Genomic DNA, 20795 nt, shown 5'->3' on the forward strand with positions numbered 1-20795 from the left:
TAACTGCATGCTTTGTCCTGCTACTATTTATATTAATAGAATGTCCACATGTAGTCTGTAGTCTTTTTCATATTTCTGAAAAGTTGTTAAAAAGTGAATACATCATGTTAAAAGACATTGTAAAGATTAAAATGTTTAAATGAAAAACATGTATACTATATCTGTTAAATTTAAGGAAAGTCCACAATTGATGACAATTGGTCATTTCAATACATCTGTTACGTGCGACGTCAAACAAACAAACACCAGATAGCCGAGCTTTCTGGCGTAATGAAACAAACACCAACAGATCCCTTCAGGGAAAAGCATGCTCGACCCTGATGGGGTCCACTGGTCTTTAAATACCCTACTTCTCTATTCTCACATAGCCCGGGATTTGCTAATTTGCATATTACCAACCAAGTTTACATCCGGTATGAACGTACTTCTGTTTTATACGGAATATTATTATGAACGCACCTCCGCTGCTTAAAGGGGACCGTTACACTTCAATTATCAGGAAAGCAGAGCTTTAAAGATTGTTGAAGTTCCAACTTACTATACCTCACAGGACAGCTGAGCTTTCTAGCAAGTGCATAGAAGTGGAGACTATGAACGCACATCCGCCGCATACAGCGGACCATTACACATCTTGCAAAATTTATAATCATCAGTTGACTTTTAACTTCATTCATGTACAACATAGATAGCAACACAAGATAAAGATGAGGAAAATGTGAACCATTTAACATTTAAGAAAACAAAAATCCAACTACGCTGGTCTTAATTTCTTGCCCATCACTAGCAGGGCTCAGTACCTTTAAAGCTGCACTCTCACAGATTTACCATTTCAACAACTTTTATAATTTTTTGTCTTGGAAAGAGCCAATTTTTTCGTAAATATCTGCAAACCAGTGATTTAAAACTGCTGACAAAAGATCAGATCGCAGATTTTTACATTTCCTTTCGAAAATTAATGTTTTATGGTTAAATCTGCAAACTGATTTTAGCGTTAGGGTTTGTACATTAGGGTTAGGGTTTGTACATTAGGGTTAGGGTTTGTACATTAGGGTTAGGGTTTGTACATTAGGGTTAGGGTTAGTACATAAGGGTTAGGGTTGTACATTTTATTGGATGCTCTTCTGTTATATGGCAGCTTTAATTCGGCCAACTTCCTTTCGTTCAACATATCATTATTTTAACAACTGATACAAAACTTCTGATTTTTAAAAAAAAAAACATGTATAAGATGCAAGTCAAAATACCAATTTCGCATTAATTATTGATTTAAAATTGCAACAACGCTTTTTAAAAGAAATAATGCTGTAAGATTCTATGGTGAAGTTAAAAAAATAGATGCATTAAAACTTGAGTGTCAATACGTAGTTATAGCATTACTTATTAACAATGCCTTCTTTCCCAACTTAACACTCAATGCAGTTTCTATTTTACAAAATAATCACTGCCCTGGGGAAAAGGCAAGGACTGGTTTGTGTTAGTTGCTGTGGTTAAATTTGTAGCCGTGTTAGGTACTCGTGTCATATCAAAATGTGTCAAGGCTCTATTTGATCAATTTAAGAAAATTCCACATTGAATGACTGGCGAGGGGGCAACTTGGGCGAAGTGGTCGACTAAAATTTCCTGACTTTGCCCATTTGTATCATCAAAGCGACATTGACACTTCGCTGACAATTTTAGCACATTGTAAATCTGTCAATCAGCGGGTATTTGGCCGCTGTCCCATCAGTCAAAACATCGCAATTAGTAAATCATAATTGGTAATCTCATAATTCAATATTTGGGCCATGTATCATCCAATTATCAAAACATCGCCAGTAGGCGGAGCTACTGACAGACGACTCCTGTAATATCATCTTTATTAACTTGTGTCCATTTCAGAGATCTAGAGTTCTTGATAAATTATACATATATACATGTATATTTCCCATAATGAGGACTTTCCACATACATTATTATGTATAATTAGTTACCCCTGTGTCCTTATTAGAGGTTCTGTGCAAGGTATCCCAATCAAGCATTTACCCTGCGTCCATTTCAGAGATCAAAGAGTTCCCCATCCCTAATATACAAACATCCTCGCTGTGTTCATTTCAGAGATTCTAAATGAGGGTTCCCCGCCTGAGCGAGTGGACGAGGACTCTGTTCGCCAGCTTACTGACATGGGATTCTCCGCGTCTAGGGCCAGAAAGGCTCTGTCTGTAAACAAGTAGGTTTTCTCTTAAATAGTAGGACATATGCAATGCAGTCTTGTACTGGAAGTGGAAATGTCATTGGCAGACGTTACATGGCTCTCTCTTTCAACTAGGTATTTCATAGGTTACAGGCTACATTCATGGTGTCTTAATGTGAAAATGAACAGCAATAGTAGTTTTGACTTGCATTAAAGCTTCCTCAAGAAACATGATTGTAATTCTTAGATGTAAGCTATAAATCTGCAATAGTAGGGCACAGCAACATATACTTGCTAGTAAATTATGACCCCTTACATTGTGGCCACTAACCCTTACCTATGACTTATGCCCCTTCCCTTGCTCTGTATGAACACCACTGACTTATACCCCTTGCATTTTCCCATATGAACACCTCTTACTTATGCCCCTTGCATTGCCCCGTATGAACACCACTTAGTTATGGCCCTTGCATTGCCCCGTATGAACACCACTTAGTTATGCCCCTTGCATTGCCCTGTATGAAGACCACTTAGTTATGCCCCTAGCATTGCCATGTATGAAGACCACTTAGTTATGCCCCTTGCATTGCCCCGTATGAACACCACTTAGTTATGCCCCTTGCATTGCCCCGTATGAACACCACTTAGTTATGCCCCTTGCATTGCTCTGTATGAACACCACTTAGTTATGCCCCTTGCATTGCTCCGTATGAACACCACTTAGTTATGCCCCTTGCATTGCCCCATATGAACACCACTTACTTATGCCCCTTGCATTGCCCCATATGAACACCACTTAGTTATGCCCCTTGCATTGCTCTATATGAACACCACTTAGTTATGCCCCTTGCATTGCTCTGTATGAACACCACTTAGTTATGCCCCTTGCATTGCTCTGTATGAACACCACTTAGTTATGCCCCTTGCATTGCTCTATATGAACACCACTTAGTTATGCCCCTTGCATTGCTCTATATGAACACCACTTAGTTATGCCCCTTGCATTGCCCCGTATGAACACCACTTAGTTATGCCCCTTGCATTGCCCTGTATGAACACCACTTAGTTATGCCCCTTGCATTGCCCCGTATGAACACCACTTAGTTATGCCCCTTGCATTGCCCTGTATGAACACCACTTAGTTTTGCCCCTTGCATTGCCCCGTATGAACACCACTTAGTTTTGCCTCTTGCATTGCTCTGTATGAACACCACTGAGTTATGCCCCTTGCATTGCTCTGTATGAACACCACTGAGTTATGCCCCTTGCATTGCTCTGTATGAACACCACTAGGTTATGCCCATTGCATTGTTCTGTATGAACACCACTGAGTTATGCCCCTTGCATTGCTCTGTATGAACACCACTGAGTTATGCCCCTTGCATTGCTCTGTATGAACACCACTGAGTTATGCCCCTTGCATTGCTCTATAAACAGTACTGAGTTATGCCCCTTGCATTTCTCTGTATAAACACCTATTGGTTTTGCCTCTTGCATTGCATTGTAATGAACACCACTTAGTTTTGCCTTTTGCAATACCCCGTATGAACACCTCTTCCTTATGGCCCTTGCATTGCCCCGTATGAACACCTCTTAGTTATGCCCCTTGCATTGCCCCGTATGAACACCACTTAGTAATGCCCCTTGCATTGCCCTGTATGAACACCACTTAGTTATGCCCCTTGCATTGCCCCGTATGAACACCACTTAGTAATGCCCCTTGCATTGCCCTGTATGAACACCACTTAGTTATGCCCCTTGCATTGCTCTGTATGAACACCACTTAGTTTTGCCCCTTGCATTGCCCTGTATGAACACCACTGAGTTATGCCCCTTGCATTGCCCTGTATGAACACCACTTAGTTATGCCCCTTGCATTCCTCTGTATGAACACCACTTAGTAATGCCCCTTGCATTGCCCCGTATGAACACCACTTAGTTATGCCCCTTGCATTGCCCCGTATGAACACCACTTAGTTATGCCCCTTGCATTCCTCTGTATGAACACCACTTAGTTATGCCCCTTGCATTCCTCTGTATGAACACCACTTAGTTATGCCCCTTGCATTGCCCCGTATGAACACCACTTAGTTATGCCCCTTGCATTCCTCTGTATGAACACCACTTAGTAATGCCCCTTGCATTGCCCTGTATGAACACCACTTAGTTATGCCCCTTGCATTGCCCTGTATGAACACCACTTAGTTATGCCCCTTGCATTGCCCCGTATGAACACCACTTAGTAATGCCCCTTGCATTGCCCCGTATGAACACCACTTAGTTATGCCCCTTGCATTGCCCCGTATGAACACCACTTAGTTATGCCCCTTGAATTGCCCCGTATGAACACCACTTAGTTATGCCCCTTGAATTGCCCCGTATGAACACCACTTAGTAATGCCCCTTGCATTGCCCCGTATGAACACCACTTAGTTATGCCCCTTGCATTGCTCCGTATGAACACCACTTACTTATGCCCCTTGCATTGCCCCGTATGAACACCACTTAGTTATGCCCCTTGCATTGCCCTGTATGAACACCACTTAGTTATGCCCCTTGCATTGCCCTGTATGAACACCACTTAGTTATGCCCCTTGCATTGCTCTGTATGAACACCACTAGGTTATGCCCCTTGCATTGCCCTGTATGAACACCACTTAGTTTTGCCTCTTGCATTCCTCTGTATGAACACCACTTAGTTATGTCTCTTGCATTCCTCTGTATGAACACCACTTAGTTATGCCTCTTGCATTGCCCTGTATGAACACCACTTAGTTATGCCCCTTGCATTGCCCTGTATGAACACCACTTAGTTATGCCTCTTGCATTCCTCTGTATGAACACCACTTAGTTATGTCTCTTGCATTCCTCTGTATGAACACCACTTAGTTATGCCTCTTGCATTGCCCTGTATGAACACCACTTAGTTATGCCCCTTGCATTGCCCTGTATGAACACCACTTAGTTATGCCCCTTGCATTGCCCCGTATGAACACCACTTAGTAATGCCCCTTGCATTGCCCTGTATGAACACCACTTAGTTATGCCCCTTGCATTGCTCTGTATGAACACCACTTAGTTTTGCCCCTTGCATTGCCCTGTATGAACACCACTGAGTTATGCCCCTTGCATTGCCCTGTATGAACACCACTTAGTTATGCCCCTTGCATTCCTCTGTATGAACACCACTTAGTAATGCCCCTTGCATTGCCCCGTATGAACACCACTTAGTTATGCCCCTTGCATTCCTCTGTATGAACACCACTTAGTTATGCCCCTTGCATTCCTCTGTATGAACACCACTTAGTAATGCCCCTTGCATTGCCCCGTATGAACACCACTTAGTTATGCCCCTTGCATTCCTCTGTATGAACACCACTTAGTTATGCCCCTTGCATTCCTCTGTATGAACACCACTTAGTAATGCCCCTTGCATTGCCCTGTATGAACACCACTTAGTTATGCCCCTTGCATTGCCCCGTATGAACACCACTTAGTAATGCCCCTTGCATTGCCCCGTATGAACACCACTTAGTTATGCCCCTTGCATTGCTCTGTATGAACACCACTTAGTTATGCCCCTTGCATTGCCCCGTATGAACACCACTTAGTTATGCCCCTTGCATTGCCCCGTATGAACACCACTTAGTTATGCCCCTTGCATTGCCCCGTATGAACACCACTTAGTTATGCCCCTTGCATTGCTCTGTATGAACACCACTTACTTATGCCCCTTGCATTGCCCCGTATGAACACCACTTAGTTATGCCCCTTGCATTGCCCTGTATGAACACCACTTAGTTATGCCCCTTGCATTGCTCTGTATGAACACCACTAGGTTATGCCCATTGCATTGCCCTGTATGAACACCACTTAGTTTTGCCCCTTGCATTGCCCTGTATGAACACCACTTAGTTATGCCCCTTGCATTCCTCTGTATGAACACCACTTAGTTATGTCTCTTGCATTCCTCTGTATGAACACCACTTAGTTATGCCTCTTGCATTGCCCTGTATGAACACCACTTAGTTATGCCCCTTGCATTGCCCTGTATGAACACCACTTAGTTATGCCTCTTGCATTCCTCTGTATGAACACCACTTAGTTATGTCTCTTGCATTCCTCTGTATGAACACCACTTAGTTATGCCTCTTGCATTGCCCTGTATGAACACCACTTAGTTATGCCCCTTGCATTGCCCTGTATGAACACCACTTAGTTATGCCCCTTGCATTGCCCTGTATGAACACCACTTAGTAATGCCCCTTGCATTGCCCCGTATGAACACCACTTAGTTATGCCCCTTGCATTGCCCCGTATGAACACCACTTAGTTATGTCTCTTGCATTCCTCTGTATGAACACCACTTAGTTATGCCTCTTGCATTGCCCCGTATGAACACCACTTAGTTATGCCCCTTGCATTGCCCCGTATGAACACCACTTAGTTATGCCTCTTGCATTGCCCTGTATGAACACCACTTAGTTATGCCTCTTGCATTCCTCTGTATGAACACCACTTAGTTATGCCCCTTGCATTCCTCTGTATGAACACCACTTAGTTATGTCCCTTGCATTCCTCTGTATGAACACCACTTAGTTATGCCCCTTGCATTCCTCTGTATGAACACCACTTAGTAATGCCCCTTGCATTCCTCTGTATGAACACCACTTAGTTATGCCCCTTGCATTCCTCTGTATGAACACCACTTAGTTATGCCCCTTGCATTCCTCTGTATGAACACCACTTAGTTATGCCTCTTGCATTCCTCTGTATGAACACCACTTAGTTATGCCCCTTGCATTCCTCTGTATGAACACCACTTAGTTATGCCCCTTGCATTCCTCTGTATGAACACCACTTAGTTATGCCCCTTGCATTCCTCTGTATGAACACCACTTAGTTATGCCCCTTGCATTCCTCTGTATGAACACCACTTAGTTATGCCCCTTGCATTGCCCTGTATGAACACCACTTAGTTATGCCCCTTGCATTCCTCTGTATGAACACCACTTAGTTATGTCTCTTGCATTCCTCTGTATGAACACCACTTAGTTATGTCTCTTGCATTCCTCTGTATGAACACCACTTAGTTATGCCTCTTGCATTCCTCTGTATGAACACCACTTAGTTATGCCCCTTGCATTGCCCTGTATGAACACCACTTAGTTATGCCCCTTGCATTGCTCTGTATGAACACCACTTAGTTATGCCCCTTGCATTGCCCTGTATGAACACCACTTAGTTATGCCCCTTGCATTGCCCCGTATGAACACCACTTAGTTATGCCCCTTGCATTGCCCCGTATGAACACCACTTAGTTATGCCCCTTGCATTGCCCCGTATGAACACCACTTAGTTATGCCCCTTGCATTGCCCCGTATGAACACCACTTAGTTATGCCCCTTGCATTGCCCCGTATGAACACCACTTAGTTATGCCCCTTGCATTGCCCCGTATGAACACCACTTAGTTATGCCCCTTGCATTGCCCCGTATGAACACCACTTAGTTATGCCCCTTGCATTGCCCTGTATGAACACCACTTAGTTATGCCCCTTGCATTCCTCTGTATGAACACCACTTAGTTATGTCCCTTGCATTCCTCTGTATGAACACCACTTAGTTATGCCCCTTGCATTCCTCTGTATGAACACCACTTAGTAATGCCTCTTGCATTCCTCTGTATGAACACCACTTAGTTATGCCCCTTGCATTCCTCTGTATGAACACCACTTAGTTATGCCCCTTGCATTCCTCTGTATGAACACCACTTAGTTATGCCCCTTGCATTCCTCTGTATGAACACCACTTAGTTATGCCTCTTGCATTCCTCTGTATGAACACCACTTAGTTATGCCCCTTGCATTCCTCTGTATGAACACCACTTAGTTATGCCCCTTGCATTCCTCTGTATGAACACCACTTAGTTATGCCCCTTGCATTCCTCTGTATGAACACCACTTAGTTATGCCCCTTGCATTCCTCTGTATGAACACCACTTAGTTATGCCCCTTGCATTGCCCTGTATGAACACCACTTAGTTATGTCTCTTGCATTCCTCTGTATGAACACCACTTAGTTATGTCTCTTGCATTCCTCTGTATGAACACCACTTAGTTATGCCTCTTGCATTCCTCTGTATGAACACCACTGAGTTATGCCCCTTGCATTGCCCTGTATGAACACCACTTAGTTATGCCCCTTGCATTGCTCTGTATGAACACCACTTAGTTATGCCCCTTGCATTGCTCCGTATGAACACCACTTAGTTATGCCCCTTGCATTGCCCCGTATGAACACCACTTAGTTATGCCCCTTGCATTGCCCCGTATGAACACCACTTAGTTATGCCCCTTGCATTGCCCCGTATGAACACCACTTAGTTATGCCCCTTGCATTGCCCCGTATGAACACCACTTAGTAATGCCCCTTGCATTGCCCCGTATGAACACCACTTAGTTATGCCCCTTGCATTGCCCCGTATGAACACCACTTAGTTATGCCCCTTGCATTGCCCCGTATGAACACCACTTAGTTATGCCCCTTGCATTGCCCCGTATGAACACCACTTAGTTATGCCCCTTGCATTGCCCTGTATGAACACCACTTAGTTATGCCCCTTGCATTCCTCTGTATGAACACCACTTAGTAATGCCCCTTGCATTGCCCTGTATGAACACCACTTAGTTATGCCCCTTGCATTGCCCTGTATGAACACCACTTAGTTATGCCCCTTGCATTGCCCTGTATGAACACCACTTAGTTATGCCCCTTGCATTGCCCCGTATGAACACCACTTAGTTATGCCCCTTGCATTGCCCTGTATGAACACCACTTAGTTATGCCCCTTGCATTGCCCCGTATGAACACCACTTAGTTATGCCCCTTGCATTGCTCTGTATGAACACCACTTAGTTATGCCCCTTGCATTGCCCCGTATGAACACCACTTAGTTATGCCCCTTGCATTGCCCCGTATGAACACCACTTAGTTATGCCCCTTGCATTGCCCCGTATGAACACCACTTAGTTATGCCCCTTGCATTGCCCCGTATGAACACCACTTAGTTATGCCCCTTGCATTGCTCTGTATGAACACCACTTAGTTATGCCCCTTGCATTGCCCCGTATGAACACCACTTAGTTATGCCCCTTGCATTGCCCTGTATGAACACCACTTAGTTATGCCCCTTGCATTGCCCCGTATGAACACCACTTAGTTATGCCCCTTGCATTGCCCCGTATGAACACCACTTAGTTATGCCCCTTGCATTGCCCCGTATGAACACCACTTAGTTATGCCCCTTGCATTGCCCCGTATGAACACCACTTAGTTATGCCCCTTGCATTGCCCCGTATGAACACCACTTAGTTATGCCCCTTGCATTGCCCCGTATGAACACCACTTAGTTATGCCCCTTGCATTGCCCCGTATGAACACCACTTAGTTATGTCCCTTGCATTGCCCCCGTATGAACACCACCGTCAGAGTTATGCCCCTTGGATTGCCTGTATAAACACCACTGTGTTATGCCTCTTGCATTGCATTGTAATGAACACCAATGCATTGTGTACATTATCAGGATGTCAGTGATGTCAGCCATGGAGTGGCTACTGCAGCACTCTGAGGATTCAGACATTGACAGTCCTGCTGAGGACCAGGGGGAGGTAACTGGTTTTGGACATGCTGGCTTTTTGCATATTCGATACATATACCAATAATTGTTAATAATAGTTAATAAGTATATTCAATTCATATAATGAAAAGGAAACTATTTTAAACTCATTTATTTTATTAGAGTCCAAGCACAAACATTCGTTCACTTCAGACATGTCCAGAGCTTGGTGCAGAAGGAGGCAGTCAAGTGGACCGCGTTTCAGAAGACGAGAACAGCACGGAATCCCGTGTGTCTGAGGGCAGAGCGCACACAGAATCTGGCTTGTTAGAAGGTGGTGCACACACAGAATCCCCGTGCAAGGTTTCTAACATCCTACAGTCACTGCGGGCCTACAGGAAGAGGGAGTTTAAGCCCAACCAGAAGGTGAATAGTATTCTTTAGTTGATAAGTGGACATAAAACATAAACATGCTTTATAAACAAATTATTATCAGTACTGGGGTACTCCCAAAATTTACTTGCTATAATTCGAAGCAATGCTGCAATAACTCTAGAAAAATGCAAGCTAGGTTAGATTTTTTTAATGTTGATAGAGAGCTATTAGAAACTTATGCACGTCATTTTGACAAAAAAATGATATGGCAATAAATAAATAAATATACCACTTTTTGACTGGACCTTGTAACTCAAATGGTATAAAAGTTACTTTCATGAAAGTTTAAATGCCATTAAGTTATCAAGCAGGGAATTTTATATTTTTCGTCAGACAAAAAAATGTGGTTACTATGGCAATGAAAATACCACTTTTTGACTGGATCTTGGCGTTTTTCAAAATGAATGTAGACAGAAGGCTATGAGGAGATTGTTCACGTCTTTTTATTTGTGGAATAAATAATATGGTATCTATGACAAGGAATGTCTCAATCAATCGAGAAAAATGGACTCTGTGATGACTCAAAAAGTATGTAAGCTTGGTGTACAAGTGGTTATGGGCCATGAAAATAATTATGGACATCATTTCACGAAAAAAAAAAAAGCAGTAGTGGACTACTGTTTAAGAGACTTGTTATAGACTAGGGTAACCACCAAACTACCTTCCAAATTTATCAATTTAATGTGAAATACACTCATAAAACTTACTTACTGACGCCATTTATTAATAATGAAGAAATATACAATAATATATAATTAATCAATGCTGAAGTTACACTCACAAAGCTTACCAACTCTCAATTTAATCAATACTGGGGATATACAAATTATTAAATAATGGGGATAGACACCAAACTTACTAATTTGCCAATTATTTAATAATGGGGTTATACACAAATGAAAAAAAAGCTAGAGTTCCACTTACAATGCGTGTTAACTCGCAATTCAAATAATACAGGGGTTATAAATTACAGTAATAAAAAACTGGGGTTAGACACCAAAACTAACTTACCCATTAATTATTTCAGAGGTAGTATACTATTGTTATACCCAAAAATTTATTAATACCACGGTTAAACCCACTGAACATACAAGCATATAAAAACATACAGCAGTAACACTCACCATATATATTGTTTGTTGTCCAGACATTGCAGTCGCTGGTTGAGATGGGGTTTGAGGAGACTGACTGTATCAATGCTTTGCGGTCAACCAGGAATGACGGGGATGCGGCGGTTAGTTTTAAAGTGCTTATCTTTTCATATATGGCAGTACATGTATTTAGTCTCTGTGACATCTTAAATAAATGTCACAAAATTTTATCTGTGACATACTTATATAATATTAGGTCACCTGGGATAAAAACTAGATCAAGTAAAATCATGAAAGACGACCTTGTTTACCTACTGGTGTCCTCATTTTTTGCCTTGACGAAACTTGGTCACAAGGATAATATTAATAAAGTCTTAGGATTGGCACTAGGTCATTTGAAATGAATACTTATCACTAGATCAAATAACTAGTATAAACATGAAAATAACAAAAAACCACCAGTCTGTTCATTTGTTTGTTATGGTGTTATGTTCTTGTGTAGATATACCTAAAAAATAATTCAGGATTATGTTCCCTTTTTGACTTAGAATTTGCTTAAAAATGGTTAGTGGGTGATAACTTGACAGGTACAATGGATTAACATATTTTTTGGAACACAGGTTTAATTCTCTTAAATTCAGGTCAAGTTAGAATATGGGTTACCATCCACAAGTTTCTTACAGAGTTATGGCCCCTTTTACTAAATTAATTGGCAAAAAAATGACCATGAAAGGGTCCAACGGTTTGAGATATTAGCTGGATCTTGGATTTAACACCGTAAATTCATATGTCATATACCTAACCCATCATAGTAATTCATTTGTAAAGTACACTTAATAAATATATTATAGAAAACAGCTGTTAAGACAATTGTGTAATATTGTTTAGGAAATTTTCTTAATTTATTGAGAACTTCTATTGAATATCTTTGTTTTCTCAAAATCTCTTATATTCTATTTGAACTTTGCTACATGTATCTCTGTAGTGTGAGATGTTGATCAACAACAAGAAACCAGCCCCAGAGGAGGTGGATGAAGGCATGGACCGGGAGAGTCCATTGTTCAGGGCTATAATGTCAAACCCTGCCGTCCAACTAGGCCTCAATAACCCCCGTTGCCTGCTAGGTAAGGTTTATAGACAGGGAGTGTCCAAGATGGTTATTATGTTTAACTCTGCTGTCCATCTTGTCCTCAACCAACTTAGCTGCATGCTTTTAAGGCTAATGGAACACAAGGGTTCACTGTTATGGCACTCTTTTGTCAAACCCCACTGTCCAACTCAGCGTTTACAGCCTATTAGGCTTTCAGACTGATAATCAACTCTACTTGCCATCATGTCCAACCCCCCAGTGAATCATCTGTTCTGTTAAGGGAGATCATTGCTAACTAAACCTCAGTAAAGCCGGTGGACCAGGAATATCCACCACATGCCATTAATATCCACCTACATGCCATTGATATCCACCTACATGCCATTGATATCCACCTACATGCCATTGATATCCACCTACATGCCATTGATATCCACCTACATGCCATTGATATCCACCTTTTTGCCATTAATATCTACCACATGCCATTAATATCCACCTACATGCCTTTGATATCCACCTTTGTGCCATTAATATCTACCACATGCCATTGATATCCACCTACATGCCATTCATATCCACCTTTGTGCCATTAATATCTACCACATGCCATTAATATCCACCTACATGCCTTTGATATCCACCTTTGTGCCATTAATATCTACCACATGCCATTGATATCCACCTACATGCCATTGATATCCACCTACATGCCATTGATATCCACCTTCGTGCCATTAATAATTAATAATATCTACCTCATTGCCATAATAACAAAACCAGTCCATTAAATGCAATCAAAAGGTTAAATGTTTTATACAGGCACAAGACAGTTATGTAGCAGTATTTAATTATTAAGGGTGCAAAGGGCAATAAATGGTACCTGTATGATGTTGGTAATTATTTCTTCCCCCATAATGGAGAGACATATTGATTTTGCTCAAGTTGAGACTTGTCTGTCTGTCTGTCCTAAATCATGTCTGCTCCATATTGCATGAACAGCATGATTCTTGAATATTTTTAAATTTCTTGCAACATTGAGACAATGTGCAGAGCGTGAATGTTACGACCAGCTCGGTTCAAGCTCAAGGTCACACTTAGAGGTCAAATGTCTTTTTTGTAGGCTCCAAATGTCTAAAACGGTTAGAAGGATTTTGAAATAACTCGCCCCAAATGTTTAACTTACTGAATCAACATCCGGAGGGCATATTACAAGTTTGGTTCAAGGTCAATTTCACACATTTGAGGTCAAAGGTCAAGACTATATTTAGTGAAAGCTCCATAACTCCTGAACAGCTTAAAGAATTTTTAAATAACTTTCCACAAATGTTCACCATATTGAGATGATGTGCTGAGCCCACGTTACAACCAGCTCAGTGCAAATTCAGACATAGAGGTCAAAGGTCATATGACTACATTTTGTGTCTGCTACAACCATAGTGGGAGACATTTGTTTGTTGTTATTTTATTATAAAATCAACCATCTAGATTATAAATGCTCTTGGGTCTTTTTCAGCATTTATTCAGATGTTGGAGCATCCACACACAGCGAACCAGTGGCTGAGTGACCCGGAGACAGCACCACTCCTCGTGCACATCTCCCGCATCTACCACGCCGAGAAACACTCCAAACAGCAGCAGCAGCATGAGGAAATGGTGCACAAACAGTCTTCATAACAAAAGCAACAGCAGCACATGGAAAGGGCGGTCAAACAGTCTACATAAAAACAGCAGCAGCAGCACAAAGAAAGGACGTTCAAACAGTCTTCATAACAACAGCAGCAGCAGCTGCGGCATGACAAAAAGGAAGCACAACAGCAGCATCAGTACATAGAAAGGGCACTCAAAAAGTTTTCATAACAACAGCAGCAACAGCATGACAAAAAGGATGCAAAAACTGGCTTCATAACAATAGCAAAATCAACACATTGAAAAGTTGCACAAGCAGTCTTCATAACAAAAGCAGCATCAACATGAGAAAAGGACGTACAAACAGGCTTCGTAACAACAGCAACATCAGCACATGAAAAGGGCGCACAAGCAGTCTTCATAGCAACAGCAGGAAAAAAAGGCCAACAACCAGGCTTCCTAACAAAAGCAGCAGCACAAGGTTCCTCAAACAGGCTTCCTCACAACAGCAGCGTCATCAGCAGCAAAAGGGTGCACATACAGGCTTCATAACAACAGCATCATCATCAGCAGCAAAAGGGTGCACATACAGGCTTCATAACAGCATCATCATCAGCAGCAAAAGGGTGCACATACAGGCTTCATAACAACAGCAGCAGTAGCAGCAGCAATACAAAGCTGCATAATAATAGGTTGGTTATTCATGTGATGGGAACAAGTTGAGAACCAACTAGAGTAGCATCTGAAATTTATGTGTGTAATGTTGCCTGATGGTTTTTTTTATGTATGTAGTGAAGCTTCTTGGTAAGGTGGCACCCATCATCCATAAAAATATAACTAATTTTACCAAACAATTGTATGTTTGTCAAGTCTTCTATATTTATCAAATGTTTGATCACTTCTCTTATTTGAGATACCTTTGATTCATTATTCAACAGAATCATATACAGTTTTTGATGGGTTTTTTAATCAATATAATGTTGTTTGAATACATGATCATATATACTGGATATCCTAACTAACCTCACAGATGCCTGTTCATGCCAAACATGCCAATGTCATGGTTTTACTTGCGTGTTAATATAATGGTTCATTTGTTATAGATTTTATTGTTACCCATTATACAGCTAGTGCAATGAAATAAAATATCATGTTATATTTTTCTTAATGCCCAGTATGATTCCAAAGCTAATAGGAAGAAGGTGCCCTTTGCATGTGACCTTGACCTTGGTCTAACAGCAGGCACACCCTTCATGGGACCTAGACCCATGTCTAACAGCAGGTACCCTCTGCATGTGACCTTGACCTTACAGCAAGCTACCTCTGCATGTGACCTTGACCGTACAGCAGGCACCCTCTGCATGTGACCTTGACCTTACAGCAGGCCACCTCTGCATGTGACCTTGACCTTACAGTAGGCACCCTCTGCATGTGACCTTGACCTTACAGCAGGCACCCTCTGCATGTGACCTTGACCTTACAGCAGGCAACCTCTGCATGTGACCTTGACCTTACAGCAGGCACCCTCTGCATGTGACCTTGACCTTACAGCAGGCACCCTCTGCATGTGACCTTGACCTTACAGCAGGCACCCTCTGCATGTGACATTGAACAACATTTGGGCACAATTGTTAAAAAAGCCAGAGTGGGCCTTCCTGTCCATGTGGGTATTGTCTCTGGCAGCACGCATATCCAGTGTTTGCACAACGACGCCAAAGACATATCCAGACTTTCTTCAAACTTGAGGGCCTAAGTGGCCCTTAATGCTACTAGAGTTCATGGTTTGCTCAAGCCTTTCTGTTTTGGAGAACATTTTAAGTGGCTGGAAATAAATCTTCAAAAGGCAACAGATGGTAATTCAAGTTTTAATAATTTATGTACACCTTCAAACATTACCTGAAAGTTTCATGATCATTTTATGAGGATCAGGATAACTTTATTATATACAATTCCATACCATAATATACATCCTATATAGGAGATGTTTGCATAACATTATGCTCCCTTGAGCATTATCCTGTCATAACATGTACGTATTGTACCCAAGTTGTCACGTATTGACATACTAGTAGCTTTCAGAAAAACAGTTTGCTGTAAACTGACTCAAAACCCAGTGGGAGTCAACTGCCTGGTAAGAGAACCTCACCAGTGAAGTTTCAAAGTTGTTCCAACACTGCTGGTCATTACCTTGACCTTCTAATCTCAAAAACATAACAGACCTCTGCTGGTCAAGGGTTACCTACAAGTAAAGTTTCATGATTGTTGGACAAATTCTTCTCAAATTAACAAGGGCAAATCATTTTTCAACAGCATATTAGGTAACCTTATTGTCAAAGGTAACAAGTTTCATGGTTAACCCATTGTTGAGATATTGTGTAAAAAAATTACATTAATTCATGGGTCCAGAAATTAAGAGGGGGTGGGGGTCATCTTAAGGTCAAGAGCAACCAAGTGGTGAAGTTTCATGATCCCCCTTTTTTCAATAAACAAATTATCACTTGAACTTGATAATAAAACTGACAATGATTTTGCCATTAAAAATACTGACTTGCAGCATATAACGGTCAACAACAGTAATTAATATTGATAATGGAGTTTTGCTTAAATCTGCGTCACTCTCATGTCATTTCCACATCACTGTCACGAGTGCCTTCTGTCGCCATGGAAACCTCGTCTTTCTGTTTTTTCTTCTTATCCTTGCTTTGGGTTGGCACCTCGACTGAAAATGGGAAAAAAATATCACATGCAATCCGAAACATTTAGCCTAGCTAAAGCTATGAAACAGTTGCTATTTCACAGGGCCATTCACATTCAGCCATTATACACCAACACAAGATTGTAGAAAAGCACTGTGATTTTATTCCAATATTAAGGGAATGGTGGTGGGGCAGGTGATAGTGGGAAATAGCGTTGTTTGGGCATTAAGGGGGAAAATATTTAAATAATTCATTTAATGTTCAACTTGAAATCAAACCTTTTAATTAACAAGCATAACAACATAATTATTCATGAACCACACTATATTTCTACATCTGCTAATTGTTTAAAGATTGATGCTCCTCTTTTTGAAAGGGGATTTTTTTTTCCTAGGTCGGAAAAAATATATATGCTTTTTAAGGAGGGGAATGGGGCTGAATTTTGACAACCACAAAAAAACAATGAAGCATGACTTCAAAAGAACTGTCTAAGCAGGTGCCAACAGTCATGTGTTCTTCAGTTGATGGGTGAAACTGTTCTCCAGATATTGTGCGGACCAGAAATGGTCTGCAGACAGACTGATGGACTTACCAACATTTGCAATTCTATAAGCCGTTTTCTTCAAAAGAAACATCACAAAATAACTTCTTAGGATGTATTACCATGGTTTGTTTGTTCATATTAACACAATTTTTAACATAAATGGTGTGTGATCCTATCAAGCATAAAACAGTTCATTTATCAGCTAATACACGAAATTCCATACCATCCATCTGCTTTTGAATCTTCTCGCTGTGGCGCAGTCTCTTCAGTACTTTATGTTTTCGCTTCCCTGACACTCTGATATTATTGGTGGGTTGTTCCCTGTAAATGATTAATATCAAGTTAGTAATACTAGCTAACTGCTTTATTTCAGATATTGATCAAGCAAAGAATATTGTTCAGTGGCAACACATATATGACTCAAAGTTTGCTAAGAATCAACTGTCATTACTTTGGTTTCAAAATATATGGCTGCTAAAAGAAATATTAACATCTGAATTATACATTATCAGCAGTATTTAGACAATTCAATAGTTTTCTAAAACATTTTTTGTATCAAGTCAGCTGATCTAAAAAATGATGGAAAGTTCAATAAAATGAAAATATTCCAAAAAGAAGACATTCATTTCTTATAAGCATTAATCAGATATAAATGTGATTTAAAACAAGAGCGACGCCAAGTGTCCCCTTCCGGTTTAAAGCCTTGTGAAAAGGATGAGCGTGTCTCAAGAGAATCTCCATGAAAACTTTAACAAATCCTACCAATAAATCAAAGTTGTTTAAGTCACCCCAGCCCATGTGGTAGTGAACTAATGGCATTTACAGTAAACTTTATCCATCAAAATGCAAAAGTTTTAGTCGTAAAACCTACCAGATCACCCATGTCTACTTTTGACATATTGCCCTCTATCCACATACTGAGTTTCATTAACCTAGCTTTGATTCTTTTGGAGTTATCACAGGACCAAATAAAATGAAATTGGCTTTATTTTTAATAATTCAAGGGCCATAACTATGCATAACTTTGACTGACGAAAAAACAAACTAACATGCATAATCTCCATGTTGCCTCCTTTCCACATACTAAGTTTCAACCTAGCTTGGACACTTTTTTAGTTATAATTCCAGGACAGAGAATTTTTTCCTGTCAACAGCAATATTTTTAATAAGTCAAAGGCCATAACTCTGCATAACTTTGCCTGACGAAATAAATAAACTAATGTGCATAATCACCATTTTACCCTCCATCCACATACTAAGTTTCATTAACCTAGCTTGGATACTTTTTTAGTTATCCCAGGACCGAGATTTTTGTGGACGGACAGACGGACGGAGGGTAAACCTTATGTCCCCTCTGGTGAAACCGGTAGGAGACTAATAAAGCTTCATGTATTAGTCATACTTGAGTTATGGCCCATAGCATTTTCTAGGCATTTTCATGTGGTAAACTCATTTTTGGTGATATTCTGAACAAATCTTTTTATTCTGTTACAGTATATCTTTTGAATGGACATATTGAATAAAAAAATTATGCGTATCACTAGATGATTATTTCTCTAAAAATAAAGGCTTATATAATATATGAGCTCATTTTAGTGGTACTTTTAGATCTGTAGCGAATTTGAGCAAATATTTATTCTTAGCAGGAAACTTTCAATTGCAACTCAAAATCAGCAGAATTCTTACGATAATTTCTTCAACTGTTCTCTGCTCATTAGCTCCGTGTCTTCGACAACGATGTTTTTGGCATGCGCTTCCTTCTTCAACTTCCTTGCATTCCGTTTTCGTCCCTTGGAAATCTTCCGACCTTTTTTCTATAAACATTCAATTCAGATATATATTATCATTAATCTTTCATAGCAAAACAAGTGTACCACATTTTAATTGTTCTTTATAACTTTCATGAAACGATCAAAATATTTCTGTTAGTGTTGTTCCTTTGACCCCTGCAGTACTTGGTAGGCTACATGTAGATATAGATTTTAATAGCAGGTATATACATGTAACTGATAGCATTTATATACATGTAACTAAGCTTCAGATAAAGATTTAGATCAAAGGGTAATTAGCCTCTTTTTCTCAAAACAGTATTTCTATCAACAAAATTAAAAAAAATCATCCATTATTCTGTGGATGTTGTTGCGTTTGAAATAAATGTTTTTGGTCCAAATTTGGTTGTTTACTCATGAGCCTAATACACAAGATGCTATCAATTGACAATGACCAGGCACCAGTGTTCATAGGGCAGAATAAATAGCAGCACTGTGTTTTACTAGTCCATATAATCAGCCCTTCAGAGTCTTTGACAATTTTTAATTTGGCAACTCTACCTGTCCATATCCCTATTGTTGTTATCCTAGGCAAGAATGACAGATCCTAGTCCAAATAATTGTACGATGACGGATTTTTTTAGATTTTTGATATGGCAAATCCTTCACGTACAAATTGTTTAGTATCAAAAGTGGGTAGTTGTTCCGATCAGGATTCCGGGTTAAAGCACATAGCGTCTATAAATTATCATAAAAACAAGAAATATTACCAGATTATGTTATTTTATATTAGTTCCTTACACAAAAAATAAATATCCAACTTATAATTATGAGTTTGACGGCTTTTCTTCATTTCATTCTGTCAAAACATAACGATATATATGAAGGGCACCTGCAAGGCTTCAGGGCACAGTTTTAAATCGCTCGGAACATTTCGGCCATGGCCGAGTTATTACGATTGTGTAACGAGGTCTATCTCGAAGCTTTGTCGGAGGAGGCCGAGTTATTACAATTGTATCGAGTTGTTCCCCATTTTAGACTAGACAGATCCCAGCGCTAAGTATATTGAGCGGAAAGATAATGGGCACCTGCTAGACAGTGAAGTGTGACAGCACTCTTACTCCTAAATACGATTTACACCAAATAATAATATTTTTTTAATATGAACATTTCACATAAATAATCTGTCATTTGCATTTTTATTGAATATTCATATCCGAAATTATCTTGTCCGAACATCAATCCAAAAGTATAATACATTTCATAACAAATTATTTTTAGTTTTGATATCATTCCCCGTACATCAATTATTTTATCTAGGTATTTTCCATTTATTGACCAAAAGATTCTTACACTGCTTCGATTACAGAGACTGTAAACCATCTTTTCAATTACGTCTTCGTTGTCAGATAAGTTAAAAGTGTTCAGTTTTACACTTCTCGTGGCGTTGCAGACAACAGTTTAAAAAAGCTCGTAGCAGACAACACGGGCTCATTTGAGTTTGGTATCTGTAGTGACACAGTGTATTATGTTATCTGGGACAAACAATTTGTACTCCCAGATGTTATTAAAAGATCAATTAAAATGTTGAAATTTAATGATGAACAAAAATCAAACTTATTCTTTAAAACTGCACTAACTTTTCTAACAGATTGATCTGTTAAATTCCTTAACCAAAGTACTTATTGTTTATAGATTGTATAAGGAACACCTTGATATAAATCCTTGAAATTATATTTTACATTACCTTAAGA

The 20795-nt window shown here is 40.1% G+C and overlaps 3 protein-coding genes across 4 annotated transcripts in view; 1 reads left to right on the forward strand and 2 right to left on the reverse strand.

Annotated features, from left to right (window-relative positions):
* Window positions 1-281, reverse strand: part of LOC128223670 (uncharacterized) — a 46628-nt gene extending 46347 nt beyond the window's left edge. For both annotated transcript variants that reach the window (XM_052932958.1, XM_052932960.1), the window contains exon 1: window positions 157-281. The gene's annotated coding sequence lies outside the window, so the exon portion shown is untranslated. The remainder of the gene's footprint in view (window positions 1-156) is intronic.
* The window catches only part of LOC128223668 (ubiquitin-associated domain-containing protein 1-like), a 71223-nt gene extending 56033 nt beyond the window's left edge, over window positions 1-15190 (forward strand). The window contains exons 5-10 of the mRNA XM_052932947.1: window positions 2095-2206; window positions 9755-9839; window positions 10001-10213; window positions 11370-11456; window positions 12299-12437; window positions 13920-15190. Of these exons, the coding sequence (XP_052788907.1) occupies window positions 2095-2206; window positions 9755-9839; window positions 10001-10213; window positions 11370-11456; window positions 12299-12437; window positions 13920-14080 (797 nt within the window). The 3' untranslated portion in view covers window positions 14081-15190. The remainder of the gene's footprint in view (window positions 1-2094; window positions 2207-9754; window positions 9840-10000; window positions 10214-11369; window positions 11457-12298; window positions 12438-13919) is intronic.
* Window positions 15191-15881: 691 nt separating this feature from the next.
* Window positions 15882-20511, reverse strand: LOC128223672 (uncharacterized). Its single transcript, XM_052932961.1, has 4 exons — window positions 20395-20511; window positions 18959-19086; window positions 17496-17593; window positions 15882-16751 (listed from the first exon to the last, which is right to left on the reverse strand). Exons 1-4 carry the CDS (start codon window positions 20422-20424, stop codon window positions 16651-16653), a joined length of 357 nt encoding a protein of 118 aa, XP_052788921.1. The 5' UTR covers window positions 20425-20511; the 3' UTR covers window positions 15882-16650.
* Between the last annotated feature and the right edge of the window lie 284 nt (window positions 20512-20795).

This window comes from Mya arenaria, chromosome 17 (genome assembly GCF_026914265.1).
Source record: "Mya arenaria isolate MELC-2E11 chromosome 17, ASM2691426v1".
Lineage (NCBI taxonomy): Eukaryota > Metazoa > Mollusca > Bivalvia > Myida > Myidae > Mya > Mya arenaria.